The sequence below is a fragment of the Glandiceps talaboti genome, chromosome 7 (assembly GCF_964340395.1).
Source record: "Glandiceps talaboti chromosome 7, keGlaTala1.1, whole genome shotgun sequence".
Taxonomy (NCBI): Eukaryota; Metazoa; Hemichordata; class Enteropneusta; family Spengelidae; genus Glandiceps; species Glandiceps talaboti.
Genome location: NC_135555.1, coordinates 12,573,943 through 12,585,308, shown reverse-complemented (window position 1 = coordinate 12,585,308; position 11,366 = coordinate 12,573,943). Strand labels below are relative to the sequence as shown.

The following is an 11,366-nucleotide window of genomic DNA, read 5'->3' as shown; positions in this document are numbered from 1 at the left end:
GGAAACCTGAGTACGCAACGCCCTCAAGGGTGTGTGCTTACATGTAAGGCTAGTTGGAATTTAGACCAAAATGTCAACCGTTGTGGGCGCTCTTCTCACCCTTTTCCACGAAGGACGATGAGGACATGACGCCCCCGTGCCAATGTATTTTACAGTTTACGGGTGTGAATGACGTTTGCTAGCAATTCCAAAGTTTAAATGCTGAATACATAATATAAGGTATCCCCTTTATTTCAGTAGCCAAGGTAGTTTGCATAGTTTCTTTCTTTCTATTTTTTTTAATGTTTTACATTTAGTTTGTTTGAAAATATCTACCTTGCCCATCAGCCCACTACTCCAATATTGAGAATGATTATATTTACCCACTCCCCACCAGGAAAACATTTGTGCTTTCCAGTATACCAACATTTGACGTATGATACAATGTGCACCCCCTCATCCCCACAATTCCATGTTTTTCCCACTCACTGTATCAAAATCAGAACTTCCCCCGGTTTCTTGTTGTCTTCCTTCTCGCTACCTGTCGAAAAAAAAAAATTGTCCGCCCACTGAAAAATTGCGTAAGAGAAGCTTCGTTGACTGCACCTGACTATAAATCTCAGATACTTTATATTTGCTCTTCTCAGGTTTATCAGCGTCCAGATTCTCGTAAAACATCACGGGAACATAAAGAATTACAGGGACAATTAGACCTTCACTTGCAAAGATGTTTCCTATACTATAATAGATAGTACTGTAAATATTTCATCATCCCATATAATTTTTCAAAATGGTAAGAATCAACAAAGGCAAGAACGATTATTTGCCTTATGTGGCAATTCACGAGCGGCAAGCATTCGTGTTATTCCCTAGCACCGAAACTTGACGACAGGTGGCGCCGTTTCAGCGACAATTCAATTTTCAGCTTCCGAGAAAGTGTTGCATGGACAATTTGCAAGCGAACACATCATACACTTTCATATTATCAGTACGTGACTTTGATTGTCCAATTAGCTCTAATTAAATGTTTGTACACGTTAATATTATGGTATATCTCCAGGTGCCTCTTCTCTTGCCATTCTCGAGATATCTTCTCATGTGTGTCCCCCCCCCAAAAAAAAAAAAAATTAAAAAAATTAAGTTGTCATTTTTTTTTCTTTCCTTTAGAGATATTGCGACATTATGAGAAGGTGTTGATAGGAAATGCACAATACATATTTGAACACAACCTCAGGTTCCTTGTCAAATTGATCCATGATACAATTATGCATATTTCATTAGGGACAAGGTGATAGTGATTCCCCCCCCCCCCATTATGGTGGTTTGTTTAGCTCATTATGGTTGCTATACTTTTAAACAGCAAAATATTAAAATACTACATGTTTTTGAAAACCTGAAAATATGACTTCATAGGAAACAAAAAAAATTTCAGTTCTACATGAATTTTGTAAAGTAATGCACAAACACAAACCGATTCACAATAACAATAAATTGTTGATATTTATTGACAAATTTAAACACATTTAAAATATTTATCAATATCTTCATTTCTCTCCTTGTTTTAAAGTTTTTCTCGATGGCACCCATAAAGATTGTATACAGAGAATAATTCTTTCTTTAGGATAAACATTTGCTATAGCTTTCAAGACAACCGTTCTCACCCAAATTCTAACCCTGATCTGACATGCATCTTTAAATTAAGGTTAAAGCCCAATGTCTGAATCCCACAATCATCTTGGATTACTGTCTTTTCTTTGCTTATATTCAAGATAGCTCTGCCATACAAACTAAATTTTAATCTCATTTGGATCTTGGTCTTTGAACTTGTGGTTACAGCTGCTACGGATTATTACATCAATATTTGTTTCTGTTAGCTGCAACTCTGAGGTGTACTTTCCAGTTAACCCTTTCAGGACTAGAAACTTTCCCGCCAAAATTTTTGAACAAAAATTCTTGTTTCTCTGTAATTTTTGGAAAAAGATCAACTTTATTTTAGACCAGAATTCAAGAAATATTACTTCCCAATGAAGTAATATTCTTAAATTTTAGAAAATGTTCTTACAATCAAGTTTCTATTTATTCCAATGTCGTCTCTAGGAATGAAAGGGTTTAACTAACACTTTATGTTGTATTTACAATGCAGCAATATAAAATTAATTTGGAAGGGTTGAAAATCCCTTTACAATTTAAAAGGTCGTCGTCTCGGTTGATGGGTCTACAAATAGTAATATGTATTGTTGCTTTTCTACATAAATTACAGAATGTCAAATTACAACATTTAAAATCATCACCGACGTCAATATACTACTCTACTGGTATGAGGTTTTGGTTTACTAAGATAGACACAAACTACATGTAAAACTATTGTTGTGACAGTTGATAGAAGCTTTGAATAGATGTTGGGGTTTAATTATACTCACAGTAGGGTGACGTTTCTGATGACTTCCATAATCTTACAGTGTACATTTTTAGGGACTTTCAATGTTTACACTATATCTTGATTTCAGTATGGCTAGATTCGTACAACAGAGGCACGGCATTAACCCACTTGTGTAATAGAACAATAGTTTTAGTTTGTGTCTACCTTAGTAAACCGAGACCTCAATTGCCAGAGTAGTATTTTATACATAAGACACTTTTATTATACTCTACTTTCGAAATAAGTTTTTCTGCGATGAGCACTATTCATATAATAATTTATATTTCTGGTACAGAATTATTTTTGAAAACACAACATTTTCATTGTCTTTCTCAACATCACTGAAAATAAATACCAACATTTTCAGCTAAAGGCAGTTAAAAGTCAAACTCTGAGACCCCTGTCATTTTACAGGGGTGTCCAAGCAAAATTATGGTACAGCATATAGGAAATTACACCACTTTTAATCTTGGTGTTACCTGGCTTCCACAAACACAGAATAGTGTTATCACTTTGTGAATCAGATGTAACATGTTTGACAAATTGAATATATTATGACGACTAAAAGATTATTTGAATTTCTAAAAATATCAGCAAAAAATTGGAAATTGGAATGTATAAATGTAGTACAATACACTAAACATTTACATTCAAGCTAGGGAGTTACATTCAGGGAAATATTGATCATAGGAATGTTAGACTCCCTAACTGCAAGTAAGTTTACTCATCCTACACAAATGGCCACCGTTTTGTTTATCTCAAATTTTTGCCATTGAAAGTAAAAGTGATATCTAACATGGCTCTTCACTAATATCATCATCTTCATCACATTCATTGATGTCTGGGTGGCTACCATTTGGACTGGCTTCACTTTTGTTTTCATCATCAGTTTGGTGCATAAGTTTGACGTGATCTTGCAGTGCCTGTATATGAGTGAAGTCATCGTCACACATACTGCATCCATACGTTACTGCTGCATTAGAATGTGTTCTCATGTGATCTTTCACATGACATTTCCTGGAGAACATTTTACCACAATGTGGACACATAAACGGTTTCAAACCACTGTGAGCTTTCAAGTGGACTTTTCTATTTTCTTTGCGGGCAAATCGTTTATCGCACAGTGGACATTGGTAGGGCTTCTCACCACTGTGAGATCGCATGTGAATCGTCAGATTTCTAGCCAATGCAAATACTTTGTTACAAATGGAGCAGGGATATTTCTTTCCTTGTGTGTGTATACGCATATGTCCTTGTAAGTTACTCATACATGGAAAAACTTGACGGCATTGCGCACACTTGTACGTTTTCTTCCTCACTCCCAATTCTGACTCGGAATGTGTGCGGAAATAATGTTGTTGCATCTCAACAGTTGTGGAGAAGACTTCAGGACATAATGAACATTTGAAAGTTTTATCTTTTGCAGCATGGATTTTCATGTGGTTTTGCAGGTTAGTGCTGGAGGAGAACACTCTTGCGCATTCAGAGCATTGGAATTCACTGGCCGACTGCGGTGATGTTGCAGCTGTGGATGTAGCAACGGTAGGTGGAACTGGTGACACTGTGACGAGTCCCGAAGAATGAGTAAGAAAGTGATTCTGAAGTTCTGCATCAAAGAAGAATGTTTGTGGGCACTGGCTGCATTTAAACTGACGTGCATCCATACCGTGTTCAATGGCATGCGATTGTATATCAGCCGCACAGCTAAACATGGCCTTGCATCGATGACATGCATACTGTTTATCTGGGTAAGTATGTTCAATAAGATGACACTGTAGTTTAGCTGGAGAATCAAAAATATGTTGACACAATTTACACTCATGATGCATACCTTCCTCGATCATGTGTGTTGTCACATGGATTTGTATTTCCTTCTCTGTACTAAACGTCTTCTGACATTTAATACACTGGTAAGTCTTACCCTGTATGTGTGACAACATATGAGTGTCTAATTCTGCCTGGGATTCGAACTTGACCTTGCACCGTGGACAACGAAATATTGGTTTTTCACCACTTGATTCTGTTTTACTTTGACAATCCCGACAGCAGTAACTTGGTTTACCTCCCGCATCTAAGACAACAGTCAAGTTCATGGTTGAATCAAAATTTCTCTGGCAGTTAAAACACTGGTATAACTTGATAGCATCTTGTGCTTGAGTGTGGTAGCGTGCATGCAGCTGCAATGCAGCCATACTGGTGAGTGACTGCAAACACACTACGCAATCTATAGTAGTTGTAGTACATGACTTCTCGTTATTATGTCTCTGTGCATGACTTAGAAAATCTGTCTCTGAGATAATCATATCTTTACAAATACTGCAGAAACTAGCGGTACGTTTTGCTATCAGCATTTTCTGTTGTTCCATTTCTAGAAGATGTGCACCGAGATGAGACTGTAGTGTGACGGAAGAAGAGAACGTTTTCATACACATTGGACACTGAAAGAGAGTTCCACCAATCGGCATTGAATCTTTTCCAACATTGCCACCAAGATGGAGTCCCTGTTGCTGGTCACTGTGTTCTAAAATCTGGTGATTTTCCAGTAAGATTTTGACAGTGAACACCACTCCACAGATATCACATGGATAAGTGCCTAGATTCTTCTGGTCTTGAGGTATCTGAGGCAGTTCGATGTTCCTTACTTGAAGTGTATCAACACACTCTTGTTTCTTAGACTCAGGAGTTTTACTTTTCTCCTTTTCATTAGTTTTCACAGTTGCCTTCTCTGGCATTGTTGTTGTTTCTATTGCTTCCTCTGGCTCTTTTTTGATGGTAACTTCTTTGATATCTTGCTTGGGAAGTGCAGTGTGGACTATTTCATTATGTTTATTAACAGTATGAATGTCTAACATTTGCTGAGTTGGGAACGACGCACTACACATGTTGCACTGAAACTGTTTCTTGTGTGTCGTAAGGTGACACTGGAACTCCACCTCAGAATGGAAAGCCATATGACAGAAGAGACACCGATACATACGTGTGGAATGATGCAGATGATCCATACGAATATGGAGATGCAGATCACTTTCAGTCTGAAAGACAACTCCACATTTTGTACACTTGAATAGCTTGCATTCATTGCTGTGTTTGATGGCAAAGTGAACTTGGACGGCCACCTTAGAATCAAACACTTCTTTACACATTGAACACTTATAAAGATGGTGAGCATGAATGTCAAATAAATGCTTCTGAAGTTCATCGGGTTTAGGGAAAGATTTGGCACAGCTTTGACAGCAGTACTCGACACTGACAGACACAAAGTGAGTGACGATGTGTTTCTGCATTTCTTCCTCTGTATTAAATTCTACACTACAGTATGTACAGGTATTGCAACCTGATGCACAGCTCCTCATGTGCGTCTTCAAATGTCCCTGTAACTCTTCCAAGTGTTGGAAAGTCAGCTGACAATCAGGACATTGTATAATCTCCTTCTCTTGCCTCATAGTGGTTGACATTACATCATTCTCCATCACTTCACTGTTGCTATGGACACTGGCAGCCTCTCCATCCGGTGTTGCTATGACAATTGCACCCTCCTTTCTGTGTTGAACTTCAACATGTATTTGAAGCTCTTCAATGGTATTGAATAGATTCTGCTCAATGCAGTATGGGCAGGGATACTTCATGGTATCCAACGGCTTCCTGTGAGTTCTTTCAATGTGTTCTTCCAGCATTGGCTGTGTTGTGTAGACCTTCATACAACTATCACAAGAGAACATGGCAGGCTGGGAGGTAGAATGCACGCTTTCTAAATGTTCTTGGAGGGTAGCTTCGGATGAGAATGCCATCATGCACTGCTGACAGTACCACTTGTCTGCCATAGCTGTCACAGCATGGATGTTTCTAACATGATTCTCCAGAGTGACCTCTGTCTCAAACTCCATGGTGCAATACTGGCATGCCAACGCTGGACTGTTTGCTTGTTTGTGGACATTCTTTATGTGTTCGGTCAGATTGATCAAACTGGGATATTCCTCATTACAATACTGACATGTATGACTCTCTACTGGCTTGTCATTATGCATGGTCTGCAGATGAATATTCAACACGGCTACACTTGGGAATTCCTGCTTGGAGCAATATGGACACTTGTACTTGACATTATTAGAGCCAGTCTGACTGTGTGTGTTCATGTGGTCGTACAGATAATCCACAGTCTGAAAACACTCTGTACATATGGGACATTTGTTACGTTTGTCGTGACCGTGTGCCTTGTCTATGTGGTTCAGCAATGACTCCTTTCCTTGGAATAACTCAGCACAGTATGTACACTGCATCACTTTTTCTCTAGAAGTGTTGCCGTCGTGAGTCAGAACGTGGATCTGCAAGTCTTGTGACGAGCTGAAGGATACACTGCACTGAAGACATTTAAATTCTTTATCTTTGGTGGTCGATGTGTTTTTGTGGTGGTTTACAGAATGAGCTGTCAGTCCAGCAGCAGTGGTGTAGCCACGGTTACACAAAACACACTGGAATGGTTTACTAGAGTTATGCGTCTTGATGTGAATTTTCAAATGATCACTACGAGCGAATGCAGCTTGGCAGTGTGGACACTGGTATTTCTTGTCCCCTGTATGTAGCTTAACATGTCGGTCACGACTTCTCTTGTGTTTGAAAAGTCGGCTACAGAAATTACACTTCCATGGCATTTGCTCACTATGGACTTGTTCATGTTTCTTCAAGTAAGTGAGTCTGGAGAAGGCTTTGTTACAGAATTGACAGGCGTATGGCTGCAGGGCTCCAGGACTAACTTCATACTGTTCTGAGAAGGAGTAATCCATTTTATGTTCACCAACTAGATAACCCTCTGTACCATCGTGGTTCACCTTGTAAACCATCTCACCCTCTGTAACAAATAAACAAGTTCAAGAAATGTCAATGTTGTTGTCACAGTTTTGTTATATTTCAAAGGTTCTCTAAAATTTGAATCACATGTAATAACAAGACTTTTATCACCAAACAGAGTATTACCAATAGTGGTACTGGTATTGTGAATTTACACATGCCATGTTCCTGTACTTGCTGAAGCTCATATGATTAGCTCATCAATACCCAACATATTTTTACGCTTTGCTGACAACCAATTTTAATGTCTGGACCATTCATTGTTTTCAGATGGACACCAGGCGCTAGGCCAGTGTAGTGTACACATACAATCAACCACCTGTATACAGTTAATTCATGTAACATATGCAGTTGCTAGTCAGCTCATCCCAAAACCAACTCATTCCAAACTAATCCGTCCCACTGCCAACTCGCACTGTGCACCTTGACACTGCACATGACATGCACACAGGAGTCAGTTAAAGTTTGCCTATATCATATTAGATTGCAGCATAAATGGTGCCAGAATTCAATTTCAAAATGTAACTCATGATGATAGCATTTTAAAGTTACCTAAACAAGAATAGCCTGCCCAGTTTATGGTTTCATTGCTTCGTTGGTCCAGTGGTCTGGGATGTTTGGCTGCGCATTTCTGGACCCAAAATGTATGTTTTTTGATACTACTATTTATTGAAAAGACTATTATATACTTGGGGTATCATTGTTGGACAAGTTTAGGGCTGTTAGATGGCACGAGATAATGGTGAGATGAGTTGACTGTGGTGCGAGTGTATGGGACGAATTGGTTTTGGGAAGAGGGACCCACAAGTGACAGGTAAATAGACCAAATGAGCCACTTCTCAATAAAGGTTTGGCTATTTTTCAATGGAAAAAATACACGATAATAAAATTACAGCTATCAGGGATTCAACCATAGTGAATTTGTCACTTTTATTGCTTGCTGTCAATGTAAAGGAGTTTTCTTACCTATTGAGTCTGGGGAACCAGTTTTGTTGTGGAAAGTTCCTGCAATATCTGCAGACAATGATTCATCAAAGTCTGAAAGACAAAAATGATTAGAAAAATAGTGTTCAAATACTAATAATGGAAAACTAAATGTTATGTTATTGTCTTTTGTTTAGTGCATGCAAACTGTACTGTAATATACAATGGCCTAAAAATTGTCAAATATAATCACATTGGTAAATTGTCAAACTTCAACACTACAACTTTGAATGTTCTCTTTTTCAAAAATCATTAACCACCCCTACGTTTGTAAAATTGTATGAAACTACATAAAGATTAGTAGTAGTACAAGCTTGACAGATCTATTCATACTCAAACAAAATGTCACAGAGACAAACTATGGAACAAACTTATTATGTAACATGTAAATGCAGGCAAAAATATTATGTCTTCATGCACGCATATGTACGCACACATACATACATACATACACACACACACATACATACATACATACATACATACATACCTACATACATATATACCTACATACATATATGCATACATACATCCATACACACACACACACACACACACACACACACACACAGCTATAGAAAAATTACCTTCTGAACATTCATTATTCCGATGGTCCATAAAATTCGTAAGACTTAAAAATGTTCCATGGCAATTATCACATTTATATATCTCTTCTTCTTCCTCCTCCTCCTCTTCTTCCTCCCCCTCCCCCTCCCCCTCCCCCTCATCATCTTCTTCATCCATTGCTTCTTCCAAGTCTGCACACAATCCTATATCTGATTCTTCATCAGTCTCTGTCTTGATGATGGCAGTGTCATCTCCATTGGTGTCATCTCTATGGGTATCAGTAGTACTTGCTACAAAAGAGAAAAGAAATTCAACATAAAACAGTATTTGTAGAGGGACCAATATTCTTGAAAATCAAATTTTTCAATTCTCTCCAAACGTTGCTATAAGACAGTTTCTTCTGGGTCCTTTTGTTGAAATAATGAAAGAAATTTGGCAGTCATTTGTTCTGTCTTCAAAGAAACTGACAATCTTCTATTTTCCCATAATACAGTATTTGGCGGCCATATTGGATTCTCAACTGATGAAATTTGATCTATATTTCAAACATTTGTATGGTAACCCCTGGTTTTACATTTGACTTTTGTTGAACAAAGTGACTGCAAAAGTAAAAGATTTTTAATTCTGAGGCAAGAACTACATTAATGGAAACCAGGAGCATATTACAGTGGAGGTTTGAAACTATCATTTCCCTACATAGTCATAACAAATGAAGATCTTGGCAGACACAAGAAAATATGTGAACAAAGAAAGATCTGGTATGACGTGTGTTTAAAATGTAATTTCCTAGTTGTATACCATAGATGTTTAGTTTTTACTTATTTACTCTTGCTAAAACAATATCTTGCTATCATTAGTAAACCAGAAGCCCTGAATTGCTTTTCAGCAACACAAATGGATGATTTGATGAGTCATCAATAAATGTCATTTATGTCAGACATAAATTTGGGATCGGAGAGAAGCATGATAGTTTACATGAAATCAGATCACGAAAACAACACTGCATACGGTTTAATTTTATACTCATTTCAACAAGTCATAAATTGACAGGAATACGACACCAAATGAATTCCATGTATATTTATTTGGATGAAAAAACAGTGTCTCATATTGTACTATGTAGTAGCTTTAACCCAACCATATCATCCTATTTGTAGAACCCATTATGTAAAATACCAATATTGTCAGCCACATTACTCTATGACATTTGGATATGCACTTATGCCCATCACTCATGTTAACATCATTGTAGACACAGAAATATCATTCTGCAGAATGACCACACACGAATGCTGCATTCTAATCATAAACTTAGTTAATACTCAGAGCATTATAAGCATCAAACTCAAAGTCCTACAGTGATTGATCATTCATCTATGCTTCTGCAACCCTTTGAAAATCAACTACTGGTTGATATCTGTATAGAACTAAATATTGGAATAACAAATCATGTCATATCACATCACATCACATCACATCACATCACATCACATCACAACACACCACACCACACCACACCACACCACATAATATCATAGTTATCTGTTTAAAAAAAAAACCTTACCTGTACCTTCCCCAACGTCCATACAATCAGAATGACTTGATAGGTTGGAATGAGTTGATGTAGCACTCTTCAATCCACTAGATGACGGTGTGTCTTCTGTAACGACATTACTCGGATGCCCAATAGCCTCAAACTCATCAACTACAGATGAAATCACAAAATACAAATATTTTACAACTCTCCTTTTATCACTTTGAGTCCTTTTCCAATTATTTTTCAGTGTTTTTGCTACAGATTGCGAAGCCTGGTATTAGACAGAGATGGAAATCTGGTATAAGCTTGCATAAATATGCCTGGGTACTGGAATCATACCATATAGTTTTGGTAGGGAACCATGGCAACAGAGGGGGAAAAAAGCTGGTAAACCTTGTACAGATTTTCCCATACCTTGTTCCATAATAATCGATAACGATCAATATCAATAAATAATAAATACTGGTTCTTAGAATTTGATACTGTCGTATAATATATATAATATATAAAAGATAAAACAAACAAACAAACTGCGCAAAATGGTGAAAATACACTGAACCATTAGAATGGGCATGCATATTGAGTCGATACTTCACATATTGAGCCCTTTCCGATGTTTCTCAATGACTTCGGTGTTTTTGTTACATGTTGGGAGCTCTGGTGACAATGATAGAGGAAAATATATGGTAAAGCTGGCATACATTTTGTACCATAATTATGGTGTCACTTAGAACACCAGAAAAATACCAGGGGAATTCAGGTAGATTTTATGTACAAATATCTGCAGAACTCAGGTAGATGTTACGCACACAATATCATTTACACTGACTCAAATGAGATGAATGCATGAATCCTTATCTCATAACAATTATGGTCGGGTCGCACTGATATGCAATGCATGGAGTCTAATAGTGATTCACTCTCTCTGTGTGTGAATAGTCTTGCTGCATCAACAAATAGTCAAACCTACGATGATTTGAAAACATCTAAAAATATGAGTTACTCTCAAAGGTTGTGAGTTCAATGTAAACATAA

At 37.5% G+C, this 11,366-nt stretch overlaps 1 protein-coding gene across 1 annotated transcript; it reads right to left on the bottom strand.

Moving 5' to 3' along the window:
- Positions 1–3,121: 3,121 nt before the first annotated feature.
- LOC144437950 (uncharacterized) lies at positions 3,122–10,755 on the bottom strand. Its single transcript, XM_078126984.1, has 4 exons — positions 10,746–10,755; positions 10,359–10,499; positions 8,815–9,084; positions 3,122–7,244 (listed from the first exon to the last, which is right to left on the bottom strand). Exons 1-4 carry the CDS (start codon positions 10,753–10,755, stop codon positions 3,190–3,192), a joined length of 4,476 nt encoding a protein of 1,491 aa, XP_077983110.1. The 3' UTR covers positions 3,122–3,189.
- Between the last annotated feature and the right edge of the window lie 611 nt (positions 10,756–11,366).

What these genes read in the sequence shown, in the direction of transcription:
- LOC144437950 (XM_078126984.1), bottom strand. An exon ending in GGACGTTGGGGAAGGTACAG is followed by an intron (nt 9,085 to 10,358) that starts GTAAGGTTTTTT and finishes TCTCTTTTGTAG; the next exon opens with CAAGTACTACTGATACCCAT. An exon ending in GAATAATGAATGTTCAGAAG is followed by an intron (nt 7,245 to 8,814) that starts GTAATTTTTCTA and finishes TATTTGTTACAG; the next exon opens with AGGGTGAGATGGTTTACAAG.